This window comes from Drosophila arizonae, chromosome X (genome assembly GCF_054131065.1).
Source record: "Drosophila arizonae isolate 15081-1271.41 chromosome X, UAZ_ARI_1.0, whole genome shotgun sequence".
In the NCBI taxonomy this organism is placed as follows: Eukaryota; Metazoa; Arthropoda; class Insecta; order Diptera; family Drosophilidae; genus Drosophila; species Drosophila arizonae.
This window is the reverse complement of record NC_142927.1, coordinates 1,897,328-1,919,448: the sequence shown is the minus strand read 5'-3', so window position 1 is coordinate 1,919,448 and position 22,121 is coordinate 1,897,328. Positions and strand designations below refer to the sequence as shown.

General features: G+C 45.5%; 3 protein-coding genes across 6 annotated transcripts; 1 reads left to right on the top strand and 2 right to left on the bottom strand.

Moving 5' to 3' along the window:
* Nucleotides 1-76: 76 nt before the first annotated feature.
* On the bottom strand, nt 77-3,999 carry LOC108618889 (myotubularin-related protein 10-B). 4 transcript variants are annotated; one of them, XM_089475668.1, is made up of 3 exons: nt 3,981-3,999; nt 3,602-3,699; nt 77-3,398 (listed from the first exon to the last, which is right to left on the bottom strand). In XM_089475668.1, the coding sequence occupies exon 3, from the start codon at nt 3,102-3,104 to the stop codon at nt 534-536; it is 2,571 nt and encodes an 856-aa protein (XP_089331794.1). In that variant the 5' UTR covers nt 3,105-3,398; nt 3,602-3,699; nt 3,981-3,999; the 3' UTR covers nt 77-533. The 4 variants fall into 4 exon arrangements, with proteins under 4 accessions (XP_089331794.1, XP_089331793.1, XP_089331792.1 ...); XM_089475667.1 differs by lacking the exon at nt 3,981-3,999 and adding an exon at nt 3,875-3,919; XM_089475666.1 differs by lacking the exon at nt 3,981-3,999 and having other exon boundaries at nt 3,602-3,932.
* Nucleotides 4,000-4,486: 487 nt separating this feature from the next.
* Nucleotides 4,487-9,081, top strand: Nrd1 (Nardilysin). The gene is made up of 4 exons (XM_018015063.2): nt 4,487-4,938; nt 5,263-7,035; nt 7,123-7,407; nt 7,497-9,081. Exons 1-4 carry the CDS (start codon nt 4,664-4,666, stop codon nt 8,677-8,679), a joined length of 3,516 nt encoding a protein of 1,171 aa, XP_017870552.1. The 5' UTR covers nt 4,487-4,663; the 3' UTR covers nt 8,680-9,081.
* Nucleotides 9,082-9,708: 627 nt separating this feature from the next.
* Nucleotides 9,709-22,098, bottom strand: ATP7 (copper-transporting ATPase 1). Its single transcript, XM_018015062.2, has 4 exons — nt 20,388-22,098; nt 13,253-14,499; nt 11,422-12,198; nt 9,709-11,303 (listed from the first exon to the last, which is right to left on the bottom strand). The coding sequence occupies exons 1-4, from the start codon at nt 21,463-21,465 to the stop codon at nt 10,548-10,550; spliced, it is 3,858 nt and encodes a 1,285-aa protein (XP_017870551.1). The 5' UTR covers nt 21,466-22,098; the 3' UTR covers nt 9,709-10,547.
* Between the last annotated feature and the right edge of the window lie 23 nt (nt 22,099-22,121).

Below are 22,121 nucleotides of genomic sequence, written 5' to 3'. Positions count from 1 at the left end.
ATATATATATATATGTATATTGCTTGAAATTAACATTTGTTATTACCGTTATACATATGAACATTATTACTGTTGATTTCCATTAACTTGTTTATTAATAATTAATTTATTGTATTGTTTCGTTCGTTTTGTAGGTATTATGTGTTTGTTTTTCTCTTCTCAAGTTTGAAATAGTTTTACATACAATTAAAAAAAATAAAACAAAAAAGACTTATGCGCTATAACTTGCCTATTAGTAAACAATAATAAAAAGTGTTAAACGCGATATGCCATACAAGCAAATATACACATATATATACAAACCGATATATAATACGCTGATACATACATATATGTATATACGTGCTTGTAGTTATATAAAAAAGTAGATTTGTAATACTTCTAAAGTTCAGCTCTTCATAAATAACCAGCATTAGCAGATTGGAACAAGGATTGCGCAAAGCGAGCTTTTGCGTAGCTGCGATTCGTTACAACGGATAACGAGTCACGATTAGAAAGTAGCGAGTAGACGGTAGCTGTAGCTGCAACTCGGCTCAAACAATGGACGACTTGTCCAGAATGGAAGAGGTGTCCAATAAAAGCTCAGTGCTACCGCTGAGAATGTCGTACAGCTCGTGGGGCGCATCGCCAGCAATGGGGCTGCCGAATGGAAAGAATGATGAGAGTGTGGATAGCTGCAGTGGTCCGCCATTCACCACATTCAGGCCATTAGCAGTCGATCCTCCTCCTCCTGCGCCTGGATCGGGCTTGCGGCGTCGCTCCACACCGTCCACATACTCCACAGGCTCCTCTTGCTGGCGCTGATCCTGGTCACGCTGCGACTGCGGGCTGGGTCGCTGCTCACCCATCGCTTCGTAGAAGGCGTCGGGCAGGTCCTCGAAGCTCTGTAGATCGATGCAGCGCTGCGCCTTGGCGATATTGCTCAGCATCAGGCGATAAAAGAGATCCACCTGCGGCTGTCCACCTCCACGTATGTCCAGCACGGGAAGCCAACGATAGTAGCACTGATCCCACACGGACAGATCGAGTATGCGATGCGAAGGCTGCAGGTAACGGTCTTGCGGCACGGTGGACTGCGTCGCAAACAGCTGAGGATTGATGGTGTAGCGCGATGGAGAGGATGTTGCCAGAGGTCCGCCGGTTCCAGTCGTTGAGAGCAGCTTGTGTTGCCCACCCACGGCCAAGGAGCGTCGATAATTTTGACCGGCAGCCAAATCTCCACGCTGACGCTGATAGAGCGGATTGGTGAAGAACATCTTATCCTTTTCGCTGAACTGCTCGCCCCAGTCCCAAACGGGCCGCAGCACCAGTCGCCCCTCGCTGACGGCGCGCGCCCGCTGGGCCTGGCTGTCAAACTGGAAGGTGTCGAATATGGGCATGAAGCAGGCATCCCAAAGCGTCGTCAAATACGTTTGCGAGAATTCAAACTCGTCCGGAAATTGTTGGAGCAGTTGCCACACACAGTCGAGATAGAGTAGAAATATGGGACTCTGTTCACTGTCCGGAGCCTGCTCGCTGTTGGACACATAAACATGACCCAGGCGGCGCTGGAACGGATGCTCCAAGGCCACCCATTCCTTTTGCACCAAAGACTGGAAGCCGTCGATGGTGCGGAAATGCGGATCGAGTAGCAGCTGAGTCAAGCTGCTAATCACGCAGCACAAATCCCGGCCATTGGACTCCTGCAGCACACAGGTAACGGAGGCGCGCAACGTGGCGGCCGCCTCCGAGGCTTGCCGCAGACAGAGCGAGACGTACAGCAGCCAGTTGGTCTTCTCGAGCAGAGCCAGATACTTGTCGTCCTGTAGCATGAACTTCTCCGGCGTTTCGGGCGTGCAGAGGCGTCGCAGCTTGTGGTACGCCCGCTGCACGTCCTGCGTGCTGGGCAGCTGGTCGGTCAGCTGTATCAGCTTCAACTGCTTCCGCTCGTCGCACTTGCGCACCAGCTCCAGCATAATGTTCTCCAGCTTCGTGTCCTGCTGCGAGCTCGGCTGCAGCTCGGCCAGGCGCACCAGCGAGGCGGCGCTGCTGCCATAGCTGTACACCCAGAAGGCGGCCCGCGAGTCGCAGAAGGCCAACGACAACTGCAGGAAGCGGTCCACCTCACAGCACTTGGGTATGACAAAGTGGGGCGGCAGCGTGTACTTGGATGCGTGCAGACGGTTCTGGAGCAGAGGCACGGAGCTGGCGCTGACCACCTGCCACTCAGTGGCGCCGCAGCGTATCAGCTCGCGTGCCCAATCGTTCTTGCTGGCGTACATGCTTACCCCGACCAGGGTGGAGTAGTAGGGCTCCTGATACGAATAGGCGAAGCTCAGGTCGTGTCGCATCGGATACGCGAAGCGGGCCAGCGCCGAGGCAATCAGCTTGCCGTAGTCACTGGCTCCGCTCAGCTTCGAGTCCTGCTGCTGGAAGGCGAACTTGAGCAGCCGAAAGTTCTTGCATATGATGTGCAGTGCCACGATCCGGCCGTTGAGATTGTGCTGCTTGGCGGGCTCCAGCTTTTTCCGTCGACTGCTCGTGCCCGCCATGCGCGCCGCCTGGAGCGCACTCGCCGCTCTGCCCTGCTCGGCAATCGTATAGATCTGGTCGATGTTGTTCAGCGTCACCTCGTTGCGACCCAAAAAGTTATTCCCCTGGTACAGATCACTGGCCAAGGGTGCCGACTGTGCGCCTTGACCACCGTGCAGCGGCACAAAGGCCAGCTTGAAGTTGGTCACGCTCAGCAGGCCGAAGGTGGCCTCCTTGTGGCCACCTCTGCTGTACCTTCCTCCGGCACTGCTGTTGCTGCTATTGTTGCCATTGCCATTCCCATTGCCGATGCTGTTGTTAAAGTTGTTGCTGGTGCTGCTGCTGCTGTTGCTGCTGTTGCCGCTGCCCTCCATTGGCGCTATCGGCGAATACATGTAGGCGGGCGCTGAGGCAACGATTTGCTCGCCGCTCAGCATGCGAGGCGTGGCCAGGTGCACGTCACGCAGGTCGCTGGGCAGGCACCACTCGTTCGTATCCGCTGTGGCGCGCACATCCCCAGCCATGGGCGCCACGTAGCTGGTGAAGGTGTTGCGCTTTCGATGGTCTGGCATATCATTGCTGCCAGTGGCCATCCTCAGCCACTGCTTGTGATTATAATTGTTATTATAATTCTTATTGTTCCTGTTCGGGTCGGCCAGTGCGAACAACTTTGGTGTGTGGGTCCGCACGTACTTTGAATATTCAATTATTTCTTATTTCCTGTTTGCCTACAAGTCGTTGCTGCTGCCGCTGCTGCTGCTGCTGCTGTTGCGTTGTTGCTGTTGCTGTTGCTGTTGCGACTGTTGCTGCTACGGCTGCTGCTGCTGTTGATTTGCGTGCAGCTGGCTGCTTAACCGTTAGCCAATGCCGCCTCCAATGGCTGACAACTGTATGTAAAATAATAAAAAAAAATAACAAAACTATTAGTTGATTCTCTATATGTTTGGTGTAACTTTACACGCACACACCCGCATACACACACATGCACACTTCCACATGCAGTTACAGATATATGAGCATAGCTCATAGCCAAGCATAGACGAAATTAGAATTATCGTCGATTCTGATAAGTTTATCAGTTCCAGCTTACCTATTATTTATTTTATTGGTGCTTTTGTATTGCTTGCGTTGCTTTCGATGTTGGCCTTTAACGTGGAATCGCTTTAATATGTCATCTTTGTGCATCATCTATCAGCGCACATATGTATGCATATAAAGTCATTTATTTATTTGTTATTTTCGTTGTTGCCATTAATATATATACTAATATATATACTTATATATGTATATACATATATATATAAATATATACATATATATATATATATATATATAAGTATATACGTTGGCCACTAATACAAACACGCATGCACACTCATTTCGTGTCACAATTAACTATCGTTATCGGCGATGTGAGTGGGCTCTCAGTCAGCTGATTCAGTGCCACCGCAAAGTGTAACAACACTTACCAACCTCGATAGTATTGCTAATTACATTTGATGTCATCGGTAGAATTATTTGTTCACGTATTTTAATCTTAAATATAGTATAAAAATCTAACAATATTAGCTATATTTAATATCAAGTGCAATGTTTTTTTTACAATTTTTTTTTTTTAATTCATCAGTACACGATCCGATATATTTTTTCGATACTCTTTTGTTTAATACCAACATCGATATATTGGATATGTTGGCTCTAGACAGTGCTGTCATTTTACTTCTTTGCCGTCAAATTTGGCTTTATTTTAAGTTCCATTGCGGCATAAGCTTACACTTCGTTTCGCCATTGCTGGTACTCAGGAAAAATGATTAAAAAAAGGAATTAAATGAAACAAATATATATTTGTTTGAATTATAAACCATGAAATAACAATTTGGGACGATTGAATAATATGAATTTAACCGAGAAAATAGCGTCGCTTGATTTTGTTTAATTTTCTTCAGTTTAGCTCTTTTTAGCTGCTTCTTTTCGCAATCCAGCTTTATTTACTCAAAATATTATGACAGCACTGGCTGTGAAAAACACAAGTGAAAAATCACTTGGCCGGTAAACACGCGGCAGACAGTGGGCTTGACGTAAATTAAATAAAACTACTATTGACAACCTCAGTTAAAGAGCAATCCACGCATTTACTGTAACCGGAGTGTGAATGCTTTGGGTCCACCGTAGCAGTCAGTGCTTCAAATTTTTCCTATTACCAGTCAGATCATTGTCGTCGTCAGGGACAATCACAACAAATTCTCAGTGTCATTTAAAATTGTTACTGTCGTCGGACGGTCAATTCGCACGGCACGCAGCTAAACGAAATAACAAGCAATTAATACTAAACTCAAGGAATCATAAACGAGTGCTCTATACAATGGCGGAGCAAATTATATACTTGGACATTCCCGATAAATCGGCGATGGACAAAAAATTCTACAAGTAAGTAACGCACATCATAGTATAGCTATACAAAAACATATACATACATAGCATACGACTTGTACGTGCATGCATATGCAAATGGCACGTGTATTTGCTAACTAGCCACAATTTGTGTTTAATTTTCGATGCTGCGGATGAAGAGCTTAACGAAGAGAAAACACCAAGTCCACGAGTGTTTAGGCGCGATTAGTTGTTTAATGAAACGAGTATAAGAGCTATAATGGAACTAGTAGTAAATACAGATATAAGAGTTTCTTAACATACATTTATTGTCTATATAGGTTTATATCTTGATCTCATCCCTCATTTCACTCGTTGCAGATCAATTCTTTTACCCAATGGACTACGCGCTCTTATCATATCGGATCCGAGTCCGGTGCCCCACGATGGCTTCACTACTTCAGAGTCATCGGTCGGCGAAGGAAGCGAGACTTCTGGAGAAACTGAGACCACGAACAGCTCAAGCGAGTACACAACGTCCACTTCGGGCAGCGGACACAGTACTTCGGATTCTGATAGCGAAGAGGGCGATGAGAAACTGGCCGCCTGTGCCATCCTCTTGGATTACGGCTCATTTTCCGAGCCGCGCGAATATCAGGGCTTGGCTCATTTTCTAGAACACATGATATTCATGGGCTCTGAAAAGTATCCCGAGGAGAATATGTTCGATGCACATATCAAGAAGTGCGGCGGATTCACGAACGCCATCACAGACTGCGAGGAGACCGTTTTCTACTTCGAGGTGGCCGAGAAGCATTTGGACTCCAGTCTGGACTACTTCACTGCCTTAATGAAGCACCCACTGATGAAGCAGGAGGCGATGCAGCGCGAACGCTGCTCCGTTGACTCGGAATTCCAGCAGATCGTGCAGGAGGATGAGACTAGACGTGACCAGCTGCTGGCCAGCCTGGCCACCTACGGCTATCCCCACGGCACCTTCGCCTGGGGCAATATGAAGACTCTCAAGGAGAACGTCGACGACAACGCGCTGCACAAGCTGCTGCACGAGGTCAGACGCGACCACTACGCTGCCAACCGGATGTACTTGTGCGTGCAAGCACGCCTGCCCATCGACGAGCTGGAGACCTTGGTGCTGCGCCACTTTGCCGACATACCCAGCAATCAGGTCGTGGCGCCAGATCTGTCCACATTCAGCTACAGGGATGCCTTTCGTCCCGAGTTCCATGAGCACGCGTTCTTCGTCAAGCCCGTGGAGAATGTTACCAAGCTGGAGCTGACCTGGGTGCTGCCCTGCGTGCGCAAATACTATCGCAGCAAACCGGACCAATTTCTTTCATTTTTGCTCGGCTACGAGGGCAAAGGCAGCCTCTGCGCCTACCTGCGCCGTCGTCTGTGGGCCCTGGAGCTGGTCGCTGGCATCGATGAGAACGGCTTTGATCTCAACTCAATGTACAGTCTGTTCAATGTGTGCATCTATCTAACCGACGAGGGTTTCAACAACTTGGACGATGTCCTAGCGGCCACGTTTGCCTATGTGAAAGTCATTGCTCAGGCTGATCCGAAGGCTCTACGCACTATCTACGAGGAGCAGCAAGGCATCGAAGAGATTGGCTTTCGCTTTCAGGCACAGCGTCCGGCCATGGACAATGTGCAGCAGCTGGTGCTGAACTGCAAATACTTTCCGCCCAAGGATGTGCTCACCGGCAAGGATCTGTACTACGAGTACAACGAGCAGGATTTGGTCTATCTGATCGGCCATCTAAACGAATTTAAATTTAATCTAATGCTGACTGCTAGGAAATACGGGGATTTGGTGTTCGATAAGCGCGAGCCGTGGTTTGGCACGGAATACACCAGCATCCCAATGCCAGAGAAGTGGACACATCTGTGGCGCGAATCGGATCCCAAAAAGATGCCCGAACTCTTTCTGCCTGAATCGAATCGATTCATTACCAAAAACTTTGACATCTATTGGCACCAGATGGGCAAACCCGTACTGACCGATTCGCCCAAGAGACTGCTGCAATCGGAGATCTGTGAGCTCTGGTTCCGCGGCGATGACAAATTCGAGCTGCCCGAGGCATACATGTCCTTCTATCTGATTTCACCGCTGCAGCGCAAAAGTGCCAAAAAGTAAGCACTCTATCCCCGTCTCTCTCACTCACTTTGAATTATTACCGATTAACTCTCTCACTCCATCTCTCTCTTGTCCGCCTACAGTGATACCATGTGCGCCTTGTACGAAGAGCTGGTCAAGTTCCACGTTAGCGAGGAACTGTATCCAGCCACCAGTGCTGGGCTCAACTACACCTTCAGCGTGGGCGAGAAGGGTCTCATACTGCAGGTGCATGGCTACAATGAGAAGCTGCATTTGCTTGTCGAGTCCATTGCCGACGCGATGATCAGAGTGCCATCAATGCTCACCGACGAGATGGTGGCCACCTTTGTGAAGGATCAACGCAAAACCTACTTCAATACGCTAATCAAACCACGTGCCCTAAACAGGTGAATCACCCACACACCTCTCTCCCTCTCTCTCACATGCACTCTCTGTTAGAGACCCTGTTTCTAATGGCTCTCCATTTTATTTTTAGGGATATTCGCCTGTGCGTAGTGGAGCATTTGCGCTGGCTTATGATCGACAAGTACAAAAGCCTTAACGACATCACACTAAGGGATCTGCAGGAGTTCGCCACGCTCTTTCCACAGCAGCTGTATGTGCAGGGCCTCGTGCAGGGCAACGTAACGGAGGAGCAGGCCCACAATGTGATGAACACGCTGTTGAGTCGCCTCGGCTGCATGCAGATCGAGGAGCACTACTATGTGGAGGATCGAACAGTGCAGTTGCCACAGGGCGCACACTACATACGCTGCCACGCGCTAAACGAGCAGGATACGAACACTGTGATCACGAACTACTATCAGATCGGGCCGAACACCGTGCGTTTGGAGTGCATCTTGGATCTGCTGATGATGTTCGTCGAGGAGCCGCTGTTCGATCAGCTGCGCACCAAGGAACAGCTGGGCTACCACGTCGGCGCGACGGTCCGCATGAATTACGGCATTGCCGGCTACTCTATCATGGTCAATTCGCAGGAGACAAACACCACGGCCAGCCACGTGGAGAAGCGCATCGAGGTGTTCCGCAACAATATGCTGCAGATACTCGAGGATATGTCTCTAGAGGACTACGACCATACGCGCGACTCCCTCATCAAGCTGAAGCAGGTCGCCGACACGGCGCTGGTCACCGAGGTGTCGCGCAACTGGAACGAGATTGTCAATGAGGAGTATATGTTCGACCGTCGTCGCCAACAGGTGGAAGTGCTGCGCACTCTGACAAAACACGAAATAGTGGCCTTCCTGCTGGACAACGAGATCAGCAACATGCGCAAGGTGTCCATACAGGTTATTGGCCATCAACTGGAGAAGACGGCCAAATCGAAGAAGAAGTCGTTGGCCGAAACGAACGCTCTTGCTCAGCGCACGCTAAGCGAGGCGAAATCCATCAGTGACGACGATGCTGACGAGGCTGACGATGATGTTGAGATGGATAGCAGCTTGGAGGACGAGGACGAGGAGCAGGACGAGGACGAACTCTTCCAGGCGCTGTCCAACAAACTTAACGTTGTCTTTCTGCCAGAAGACGGCGATGCCACCACCATTGTGGATATTGCCGAATTCAAGTCGAATCTGGATCTATTCCCCATGAATCTGGCCCACACCGAGAATGCCAGCAACAATCCAGCGCTGATCGAGGATGTGATGATGTCATGAACACACAACAAGGACACAACTGACACACTTGAAAACAACCACATAGAAAACTAACAACAGCATATATAAGTGTGTGTGTGTGTGTGAGTGGGTGGATGACATCCTTTATAAGGATTCATCTCACTGATATTTCTAAGTAAAGCTACTGCGAAAAAGCTGGCCACATTTTCAAAATGCAGCTGGACTCTATATTAGCATAATGTAACAAGATTACACCCACACACCCACACACACACACTCACACACTCACACTCACATAAATGTACACCCACCCACGCTTACATTGACGTTTTACACAAGAAAGAGATAGATAAATGCATTTCTGCTCTTTTGCGACGAAAATTCAAGAAGAAGAACAGAACTAAATTTACCTTTACCAAATAAATGAACTAAATTATGCTATTTGTACGAATTTTTCTACATCCATACATAAATATACTCACATACATATATATGTGTATGTGTATATTAGGATATATTTATTAGCCATATATTAATAGGCAGCTTCGTCTTCTAATTTATATGCTTATATAGACAAGCCAAAACTAAATAAACCGTATAGTGAATACTGAGGGCTCCCGGATCCCAGAGCCTCTCTATCTTCCTTGTGAGTATCTACCAAGTGAATTCGCGACATCTAGTTTTTGGGTATTGAAATGGCGCTGAAAAAACTAAATCAAATCATCGACTATTATCGATAGGAGAATAGAATGAGTAATCGATTTAAAACAGTAAACTTTAAATAAATACATTTGTATGTACATATATATGGCATAGTATTTATATGTATTTAGCTTACGAGTTCGCTGGATCGACTCAGCTATGGCCTAGATAAAAGCAGCTGGTCAAATCAATTGTTTGACTATGATAATAATGTATATATGTATGTACATATGTAGTAGGGTAACATACATATGTACATATGTATATGTATGAATATGTAAGTAGAGCTATAGTTATGATACAAATATGATGTTAATGATACATACTCTACCCCTCTCCCTTTCCCATTCTTTGTCTCTCTCTCTCTTTCATTTGCTGGTATAGGATCAATCATTTATTTGTTCTTTATTTATACACGTCAGTTTGTGTTTGTGTCTGTATTTACATCGATGTATTCGTATGCATATATGTATATATATTTATATATTTACATATATATGTACACGTATAAGCTTTACAAATATATGTATTTTCTATATAATATATAATATATCATATTATGATATTGTTGCTATCAAAAATTTGTTTCATTTTCCAAGTCGTTAAATTTACTTGTGCTTGATTAATTATGAATTAATATTTGTATTTAACGATTTGAACGGAGATGCACTTGCCATATACTAGATATATATATATATGTATATATAGCCTATATATATGTTGTATATCAAAAATCTCGGTTGTTTCGCTAGTTGTATTCATGCATGCACGCATGTCCTGTGGTACACACATACATATACACATATACACATTTACATTGAGCTTTCCGTTTATACATATCTGTTAACTTAAGCATAAGTAACAATACATAGTCCATAGTTGTATGTTGTTGTTTTTGTTGTTTGTGTGCTTATGGTCTTGTCTGATGTGGTCTTAGATATTTTGTTCACAACTGAACTTAAGGATAAAGCGAGAATAGCATACATATAGTATTAGAGTACAAAAACAGAATTATCAACAACGGAATAACAAAAAAAAAAAAAAAAATTAAATTATATATAATGCGTATATATGATATATGTATATAGTAAAAATATGAACTAAATTTGTTTTTTTTTTTTTCTCTGATTGCTTTAGATATTTTTCTTATGCTTTTGCTTATATACAGATTTCTAGTTGTGTGGAACGGTAAATTTAGTTCTTGCTTAGAGCTTCTGCAGCTCAGTGCTGTCAGACAGGTAGCGGGACTGCAGTATCCTTGGCGTCCGCTCGTTGGCATCCTCGAGCAGTCCCTCCTCGTGCTTGGCATTGTCGCTGCCGTTGGCGCCGAAGATGCGCGAGATGAGCGAGGTATTGGAGCGCTTGAAGGCCGCCATTCGTTTGCCGTTCATGATCTCGGGCAGGTCGTCGAGGCCGCGGTGCAGCGACAATTTGTCCAGTTCCGAATCGGAGCCCTTGGAGCGCTTGGCCCGCTCCGCCAGCAGTTGAGCTTCGTATTCGGCGGTGCGCAACGTCTTGGCCGTTGGCTTCCGATACATTTTGAGGAGCAGCGACGAGCAGACGACGCTCACCGAGCTGGCGGCCATGGCCACCGATGCCATCCAGGGCTGCAGCGTAAAGCCGAAGGGCGCAAACAGTCCGCTGGCCAGGGGAATCCCCAGCAGGTTGTACATGCTGGCAAACAGGAAATTGTAGCGAATGCGACGCACTGTGCACCGGGACAGATCCAGGCAGGCGACCACGTCCAGCAGATCGTTGCGCATCAGCACAATGTCCGCTGCCTCTGCGGCCACATCCGTGCCCGCTGCGATGGTGATGCCCACGTCGGCTTGCGCCAAGGCGGGACTATCGTTGACGCCATCGCCCACCATGGCCACGCGTATGCCGCGCTGCTGAATCCTCTGGATCTTGGCCACTTTATGCGAGGGCAGCACTTCCGCATAAACTGTGTGTATGCCCACCTGCAGGGAGAGAAACCAGATTAAGGACAGTTCATATGCAAGTTTCATGGGTTGACCAAGATAAAGCATCTGGATAGGTCTATTGGTAGATCTATCGTCGGCATTCATCTCGACTCACCTCACGGGCAATGCTGGCCGCGGTGTTCTTGTTGTCGCCCGTCAGCAGAACCACGTCGATGCCCATGCGCTTGAGCGTGTAGACAGCCAGATGGGCCTCCGGCTTGACCATGTCGGCGACGGCAAACATGCAAACCAGCTGCCCATTGAGGGCGCAGAGGACGGCCGTGTGTCCCTTGTGCTCCTCACGTGTCATACAGTCGCTAATCTCCAGTGGCACCTCGATGCCGTTGCGCTGCATCCACTCGCGATTGCCGATGAGCACATTGATCTCGTGCCCATCGATCAGTGCCTGCTGCTGGTCGAGCTGTGGGTGCTGCTGGCGCTGCTCCAGATCGAGGGCCCCATCCAAGGCGAGCAGCTGCTGCTCGATGTACTTCTCCTGCAGCTGCAACTGGTCTATGCTGGCGCCGTTGTCCACGGCGATGGCAGTGTGTGGATGGGCGCGGCACAGGTTCTCATAGTTGATGATGCGCTCCGCATTGCAGGCCTGCCGCAATGCCTGCTCGTAGTTGGAGACGGTGGCCCGAATGCCGCACCCAGGCACCGACTGAAAATTCGAGCTCTTGCCAAAGCTATTCTGCACACTCAGCATGTCCTTGGCGAAGTGCACGATGGCCGAGGCAATGGGATGTTCGCTGTTCTGCTCCGCGGCGCCAATGATAGTCAAGGCCCGGGCCAGGCTGCACACCTGTGGTGGCACGAACAGCGTTACCCGGCTGGTCATCGGAGTGCCGTGCGTTATGGTGCCCGTCTTGTCAAAGACAACTGTCTTGACCTGCAACATGGGGAGCAAATTAATTCCTCTGCTTAATATAAATATATATATATACGTAGATTCATCTATTTCAATATATTTACTTATGTTTGTATGTGCATCATTTAAAATTTAAGTTTAAGCCCCAATCTTTAAATTTTTGTTCCACATAAACTCAATATGGCAGGCAAAGTTACGCGCCCACACACACACTAATACTAATACAGACGCCTACGTGCATACGTCATTCTCATGCCCTACGCAAAAGGAATCGTGCAAAAATTCCAACTATGTATTTCGCCATGCTGCTCCTTAAGAAGGAGCTCAAATTCTCGGGCATACACAAACGCGCTTACACCCACACACATACACACATATAAATGTAAGAGAGCGCAGAGAGCACAAAAACGAAAATGTCATATCAACAGGCAGCCAGACTTACGCACACACTCATACATACAAAATGCCGTTGCCTGCAAGATATTTGTTTTTGTCTTGTTCAAGCAAATCGACTTGTTCATGACCTACGCAAAGGGAATCATGCAGTATGCAAATTTTTTTCTGTGAGCATGACAAATCTTTCAACTATTTCCTAGTCTGCTCTCTAAAAGGGACTGCGCATTTTTGTAATTTACACATTCAATAACGTGATAATTTGATTACATGTATATATACATATATCTTTCCCGCTTAATTATGCTTGAAGTAATAACAGCTTGAAATAATAACGATTTAGATTTTTTTGTATTTTATTCTTGGTCATTCCTGCTTTTTGTGTTTAAATAAATTTTAGTGAGTGCTTGCTCGATCGCACTGACTGGGTACTAGCAGCACGTTGAGAGCGCAAAGAGCTAGTGAGCACTTACGAAATAGCGGTAATTGTTGCTTATGTATTTAGAGCTTGCATGCTCTGGCTCTCACTCACGCTCTCATTGCTGACTTAGTTCATTGAGAGCACTAGGCAACGGTAGCCAGCGGCTGCTAGATGAGATGGTACTCATTCTATCTCTCTCTCTCTCTCTCTCTCTCTCTCTCTCTCTCTCTGTCTCTCTACTGTTATATCCTATGCACTCACCTTATGGGCATTTTCCAGGGCTGTGGCTCCTTTGACCAGCACACCATTCGTAGCACCAGTGCCAGTGGCCACCATAACAGCTGTGGGCGTGGCCAGGCCTAAGGCACATGGGCAGGCAATGGCCAACACGCTGAGAGCACAATTGAAGGCGTAGCTAATGACAATCGTATTTCGATCCATATGCATCTTGTGCTCATGGGCCACTGGCACCAGATCGGGATCGGCGAAGCCGGCAATGATCCAGCCGATGAGCGTTATGGTCGATATGGCCACCACAAAGGGCACAAAGTATCCGGCTATGCGGTCGGCCAACTGTTGGATGGGAGCCTTCGAGGTTTGGGCCTCCTCGACGAGTCTCACGATCTGCGCCAGCGTCGTATTCTCGCCGGTGTGCGTCGCCTCGACGAGGAGCACGCCGTTCCGATTGATCGACCCGCCAATGACAACGGCGCCCTTGCGCTTAGCCACCGGCATCGACTCGCCCGTGATGAGGGACTCATCGCAGCTGGAATGGCCGAAGAGCACTTTGCCATCGACGGGCACCTTGGCCCCGGGTATCACCTTCAGTACATCCCCACGCTGAACATAGTCCACGGATATAGTCTTCTCGCTGATTATGTCAAAGTCGGGTGAGATCTCGACGAGCAGCGCATCGGCCGCTTTCAGTGAGAGCAGCTTGGACAGCGCCTCCGACGTCTTTCCCTTGGCTATGTGCTCCAGCCAGCGTCCAAGCGAAATGAAGATCAGCAGCATAGGCGGCGTATCGAAGAAGGTCAGAGGCGAGCTATTCTGCTCCATCAGCACAGCCGCAATCACCACAGCCACGGAGTAGACATACGAGATGGTCGTCACCATGGAGATGAGCACGTCCATGTTGGTGGTACCATGCTTGATAGCGCGATACGACTGTACATAGAAGTGATAGCCGCCGAAGAACTGAACGGGCGTTGACAGCAGGAACATGACCAGATTCTCCATGGACAGCCCCGGCACGAGGCAGCACATGCTCGCATGACCCTTGTCGCTCATCTCCAGCATGAAGTAGATCATGGCCACCATGCATGGACCGCCGAAGATCAGCGAGATGAGGAACGCATTTCGCCACTTTCTGATCTCCTCCTTGTGTTCCAGGTAATTGTGCGCCATCTTGTCCCGGCCGCTGAGCAGCTTGGCCTGGAAGCCAAGCGCCTCGATCGCTTCACATATGCTGCGCGGACCCGTTTCCTCCGTTGTATAGCGGAACTTGCCTGAAAGAAATGTAGGAGCGACATCTTATTAGACTACAGTGGTGTCGAGAAAAGCTGTAACACGTCTCTTGTTGGACTATCATATGAACGTATAGGAGCACATTACAGTGGCGTCTGAAAAAACGCTACATCTTGCCACTATGAGCCTGATTTACTCATTACAGTGGTATCCAGTAAAGTTGACATGCTGTGGCCTCCACAAAAATCAGTCATTCACTCTGTTTCGTTCTATAGAGCTATTCCGAGCTATGTCTATAAAGATTTTTCACGATCGACTGAAGAATTGGTATCGTTCATGCAGTGCAAAACTAAATGAACTACTGGTAAGAAATGAACCAGTGCACTGACTCATCAAAATAAACTAGAACTCGCCACGAGAGGGAAAGCTGCAGCCAGGCACGTTTCCACCTATCCAACAACTCCTACATTGAGCTGCAGGTGAAAGCGCATGGATACGTGCAGAAACTAGTTCCAATTAACTGCCTCAAGTCACGTACATAAGTCAAGTCTAAAATATTTCCTTCTATATACATTAAATGTATTAATCGAATTATATGAAGAATATATTCATCTAAAGGCTATGCGCTAATATTGTAAATTAAGCAAAATATTGCCCTAGGTGTGCTTCAGTAAATATTTATGCAGACATATCAGATTAGATTAGAGCGTAAGAATATAAAACTTATTAAAACAATAACAAAAACTAGCTCAATAAAAAATTAAACTGTTTCCAACTGCAGCTAGAGTGTGGATTATGAGAATATCACTAGCAGGCTTACATAACACACTTTTTCGACCAGGCCTGTGAATGAAGTTGCAAAAGTATTTAGCTCTAATCATTAGGTGTCCACACTATTTCGGGCCGACCTGTAGAGTGAAGTCGCAAAAGTGCGCTCCAATTGGAATTGAAATTGGAATTGGAGCGCTAAACGTATTCAGCTGGCTTTTCAGCTACAATTTTTGTTCTCTTTTTGCAAATACTATTAAGATTTTGTTATTATTATTAACCGGTTCCAGTGCCCGGATTTGATTGCCAACTGAAGCTTAGACAACCAGCTTGCGCTACACACGCCTCACCCCTCGCTCCCGCTCTCTCTCTCTCTCTCTCTCAGTGTTATATGTGCATCTGTGTGTAACATGTATGCATGTGTGTGTACACATCGTTAATCACTTGAATAGCGGCTACATTTTCAATGCATTCACTTTTGCCTGTGTATGTGCGTGTGTGTGTGTGTGTAGGCCAACATGGGCTGTTGAACTTGGCGTCAGGCTGCTCCAGACGCAGACAAAGCTGACAAAGCTTCAAAAATACTGCTAGTTTATTTAAAATATTTATTTTCTTTAGTTTCTTTTCGGGATTGTCGCAATTCAGGGCAGTTGTTGGTGTAAGTTAAGGAACGAGATAAAGTGTAGATAAGATACGAGAGCATTTTACAGTTGTAGCTGTGCTTGTGGGCTTTAATGGCGGGCGTGGGCCGCCCATTTAACATGCTCAAAACTGGAAGTTTTAAGCGCATGACTAGCCACATTTCTAGTATCTAGTGAAAGATATGCAATTGACTAGATAATTGATCAACTTGTTTGGCTCACTTGAGCCGTACCGTTAAGATAACTGGAAAACCAACGAGTTTATTTGCATTTGTCGAGAAAATTTTTAAAGAAAATTCCCGCATACAGACTCACTGAATCATTGCAGATAAGTAATTCAACAGTCATGCGGCTAGAATCAAGGAGAACAAAAGAGGGAGAGAGAGAGAGAGACAGAGAGCGAAAGAGAGGGTGTACGTGTTAATATTGCAGGGACTTTACAGCAATACATGTATGTATATGTGTGTGTGTATGTAGACATATCAGCAAAGCCCATATATATATGTACATATATATGTATGTGTGTATGCACATATGTATACAAATGACAATATGCATTGGCAAATCGTGTGCAAAGCTACTATCAACACGCTTTGCTGTCAATAGTATACCCTGTAATCACATAAGTATGCAAATGTACTCGATATGAGCATGTGATTATCAATAATAATAACAATTAGTCCATCAACATAAATAAATAAATATATTTCTGTGTCGCTAACTGCATTTAAGCTAAGTAAATTCGACTAATTTCATCGCATTATCACATGCTTTAGCAGGGTATTCGATTAGTCGCCCACGTGCTGGGCCACGTAATTGCAGCAGAAGCGTGTGCAAAACAAAATTGATATGGTTATGGGAGTCGAATGAAGGCATCATCAGCGGGGATTAGCATAACAGTCGTTGGTATTCGAATTTCAATGCTAATTATCAGCAAAGCGAAGTGCGACGATCGATTGAAGCCAATCGATCGAAATGCGGCGCTACCACACGAAGCAGCCGAAAAGATAATCAACATTTCTTCAATGTGTGCCTGTGCATCTGTGTGTGTGTGTGAGTGTGTGTACATACATACATGCATATGTACATCTCTGACAACTACAATTACAAGTGCTGCAATCTCGCTTTACTCTCTTCTCGATCCTTCCCGTTCCCTCTCGTTAAACAATTTTTAATTTTTTTTTCTTTAGCTTGCTTGCTTAGTTCGTCCCGTTCATTGTACCGTTTGTATTTGTTGCTGCTGCTGTTGCTGCTTTTGTTGTTGTTGCTGCATCTTATCGCTTCGATTCGTATTCATTTTTAGAACATTTCCTATTGTTGTAGGTGCTACTGTTGTTGTTGCTGTTGTCGTCCCAGTTTGGCCGTTTTAGCTTGGGGCCCCGTCCGCGTCACTTATCTGATAAGCATCGGTCGCACGGTAGGCAAAACATATGTTTCGACAACTTTACCGTAAGTCACAAATTTTGTTTCACTTCTCATTTTTTTGTAGTTTCCCAAGTTGTTTGGCAAAACAACAACAACAACAGCAATAACAACAAAACCAATAAAACTCTTAAAGAATTTTGCATTTTATCTAGAAATTTTTTTGCACTTGCTCGACAAAGTTTTTTGATTAAAAAAATCCCTATGCCAACAAATTGGAGTTGTATACACACATTTCTACAGCATGCTAATGAGTTTTGTTTCTCTTTTCGATACTGATCGACCTTCACTATATGACTACTATATCATATGAGTATACAGAAAGCGAAATACATATAAGAAAACCCCGACTCCCCCATTGCCATTTGTTTGTATATACATACATATTTTGATTTCCTTATAAATGGAGCTAGAATAGAATACCTCATGCGGATTCCTTTTACGCACACATTTTCAACTACAAATAGATTATCAGATTTCAGCCTGAAATGTGCAACTCCTATACATGCATACATACATACATACATATGTATATATCAAACTATCAACATTTCAAAACAATCTTTTCGCAAAAGTTCATTTATTTATAGAAGGATCGATTTTACTGCTCGTACATAATATCACATCGGCAGATTTCGGGCTAAGCGATATAAAATGTAAACATTAACCAGTTCAATTGCATTTTTCTCAGAGGGCAAACAATGTGCAAAACTGCTTGAGAACAACAAGTATCGATTACATCAACGGTTAATCGTGTAAGTACTTCGACTAGCGATGGCCGCAAGTTCGATATGCAATAATATATGTATGTATGTATGTAAGTATGCATGTCAACAAGTCACGGAATGTCATGAGGACGATAACAATATTTGCGGAAGCTAAAATATCGAATAATTGAAAACGAACTAGTGATATACATATGTATGTATGTATGTACATATGTATATGAAAAGCTTTTTGTTTATCATGTTTTATGTGTAATTTCATATTTTTGCGAATACATATATTATGTAAATAGATGTATGTATATGCATACATACATATATTTTCATTTTATTTTATATGTACATATGTATTTTTCCAGCAAGCCATCACGCGTTCACCTCTAATGCATCACATGCTCTTGCATAATTTTTATGTATGTATGTATGCATGTATGTATGCATGTATTTATGTGCGGGCATACATTTCCCATTTAAAATCTGCGAAATACGACGAAAGCAACAACGAATTGAAGGTAAATGTGAACGTTGCGCTTGCGCAGCGAACCAAAAATCTAAAGAGTGACGAACAACAACAAAACCAAAACGGAAGAAAATATACAAAAGAAATGAAATAAGCACAGAGTGCGAGAGGGAGGGGGGATGGAGGGATAGAGATAGAGAGGTGCTGCTGCTGGCCTGAAGGAGGGCGAGGCTCTTTCACTTTCAGCTTAAAACTGATTTACAATGAAAATTTGTGTGGCTGGCTCAAAGCTTTAGCCGAAGGTCTCAGAAACCGTTTTAACAATTGTAGCCGTTGCTATAAGTTTATTAATGTAACTGTGTGTCTGTGTGTAGCCATAGCTGTCTCTGTATCTGTATGCATCAGCGCCCGTGTATGTGTATTTGTTTATGTATGTATTTGTATCTGAAACGCAGCAAAAACAATCGAGTGTACACAAAGCAAATGCGCCCTCGTTTTAGGTATCTAGATCTCTATATATATATAGGTATATGTATACTATATAAATATCTAAGGTAGCTCGCTGATTCACGACTTTGCACTGCCAATGACTCCTTATAATTGGATATATATTGAGACTTGAGTGGGCTCTGTTGCTATTGCATTTGAAAAAGTTGAAGAATTTCTTTTAGAACGAAAGAGCTTGTCCAAGCTCTGGGACTCCAGATTTTTATATATAATAGATGTGAATACTCAAAACAGAGGGTTTTCTTGTATTACTAATCGTAGTTCTTTGTGAATGATTGTAATGATATTTGGCAGAAATGTTTGCGATATATGTATATGTATATAGATCTGGTTTACAGACTTTTGAGATCTTCAGCAATTCATACACCATCCATAATTTGCCAGCGAGAAAATATCAACACTCTTTTCTTTCATATCTGCTCAGCTCAGCCCCCTATTTGTGATGCGATATACGTACATGTGTATGCAGTATGTATATATATACATATATACATGTGTATAGTTCAGATAATCTGTATTTGAGAACCAAGTACACCCCGTCGCATTTAATCACACATTTTGTGTTGTTCTTTCTTTGTTTGTTGTTGTGAGCATTGGCCTGGTTGGGGATCTCTTATCAAGCATAAAACCCTCGCACCCTCTATTCACATATACCCTATATAGTGTAAAATAGACTGTCGAAATCAAAGCTCCTTTGTGCCCTGATCTATTTAAATTGGAGCAATTCATAGGGAGGGGAGGGGAGTGGGTATTGGCACGTGATGTCAATAATACGTTCAACAGGTGTACGAATCTGATCCATTATTCCTTATAGTCCATTTATATATAAATACATGTATTACGACATATATCAACAGAACTAAATAAACATGGGAACATATGGCAGAAGTGCAATTGCTATTGTTTCCAATTGGTGTTTATATAAAAGGCAAATATTGATCAATTCAAAAGCTGATGAAATTGGAGCATTTGCGATTCCAGGGGCATTATGCAACACTGGTGGGTCCAACGATTAGATTTTTCGACTTGGAAGGGGAATATTACTAAATCGATACAAAATCTGGCTATACTTCCATATAAGACTACTTCTATGTACAATATCATGGGGACTAGTTTATTAAAGTTAACTAGGCAAGTTCTCAATGGAGTAAATCTAAGGCTAAATTGAAAAATGTCTACCTTAATATTTTCAATTCGCTTTAGCCATAAGCTGGAGCCAGTTCCGATCATCATTATGTGAGCTATGAAACAGAGCCTAACATAGCCTACTTCGATTGCAAACTTTTGGCAAGGAATGTGGGAGTTAATGGCAATGGGAATTCATTCAGTTCATAACTGGGATTTGAATAGTTGTTTTGCATTTATATTTCATAGGGTATCTGGTAGTCAGTCGGGGGAGAACTTACCGCGCTTTGTCAACAATGTGACCGAGGCAGCCGTCACGCCGCGCAGCTTGCGCACGTGACTCTCGATCTTGTGGACACAGGAGGCGCAGGTCATGCCCGAGATTTCCAGGTCCACCTCGGCCTCGCCGTTGTCGGGCTCATCGATGAGCTCGGTGGGAAAGCCGAGTTCGGTTATTGACTTGGCAATGTTTTCGGCTGTTACAACATTTGCATTGTACTTGACCTCCGCCTTGGCGGCCAGCAGGGCGACCAGGATCGTGTCCAGGCCATAAATCTTGCGGCAGTGCTTCTCGATGGCCGCCACGCAGCTGGCGCAGGTCATGCCGCGGATGTGCAGGAAGCACTTGGTCAGCATCTCCTGCTCGATGGGCAGCTGCACCTGGCCGACAGCTTTGCTAGTTCCATTGCCCATCTGTTGCTTCACGGGCGATTGCCTGGGCGACTGCCTGGGCGATTGTCTGGGCGACTGTCTAGGCGTCGCTGTCGTCGTCGTCTGCGTCGTCCCACTGGCCACGCTAGCGTCGAAGCCCATGTCATCGATCATCTCGGCGATTTGCGCCGCTGTCAACTGCTGTGGATCGTACTGGACGCGCGCACACTTCTCGTCCAGCTGCACCTGGATGCGCTGCACGCCAGCAATGCCGGATATATGCGACTCGATGTTGCGCACACACGACTGACAGGTCATGCCCAGGACGCGGATGTCCGCACTGGCGCTGACCGGGCTCACCACCGGGTCGTAGCTGCAGTCGAAGCCCATGTCGTCGATGGTGTTGGCGATGCGCTCGGCGTCCATTTGGCTGGGCTCGTAGTCGAAGTACCCAGCGGCCTCCTCCAGTTGGACGCGTGCGTTCAGCACCCCTGGCAGCTGACCCACCTGTGTTTCAATGTTACGTACGCACGATCCACAGGTCATGCCCACAATGGGCAGGCGAACAGTGGCCATGGCCACTTGTTGTTGCTGTTGCTGTTGCTGTGGTTTCTGCTCGCTGAGTGAGTCTGGTGTTGGCGCCCTTTTGGTCAGCTGTTCGATTGGATTTTGCGCATTTTTCGCATTCGCGTTTTGATTGTCATTCATTTCCTATCCTCTTCTCTTTTGTTTCTATTTCAAATAATTCTATATTGAAATTTGCATTTCACTGACCCGATTCCGATTCCGATTCGATTTGATGTTTTGTTATTGGTTGGTCTAATTGGACTCGATTTCTTGTTACAATTTACAAGCGCGCGTGTGTGGGTGTCCGTATCTGTGTATAAAAAACTGTATAAAAAACCGAAAATATCTATGTGCGCGTGTGTGAGTGTGTGCTCGTATGCGTGTGCGACTTGTCTAATTGCAACACAATAACAATTTGTATTCGTCTTTATAAGTTCAACTTTGCTTAACCACCGCGACGCGAGCTCGTTGCGCGACTGTTGGCTAATTGCATTTATCAGACGCTCATATCCAGTTTTATGACTAACTCCACATCTACATCCACGGATCGGTTTACTTCAAAATTTTGTCAACGAACTCTTTTTCGCACGAAGCGAATATTTATTTTATTTTAATTAATGCGCACAGCTGCTGGCGCTCGACATTGTGTACCGTGTGCCAATTGGAACTACTTTATGAAGCCAGCAATTCATCGAAACATCGATTCACTTTTTGACCCGTCAACAATCGACTATATCGATATACTGCCGCGTGAGCGTGAGCGTGAGTTTCTGGTGAACTATGGATTTGGCAGCACT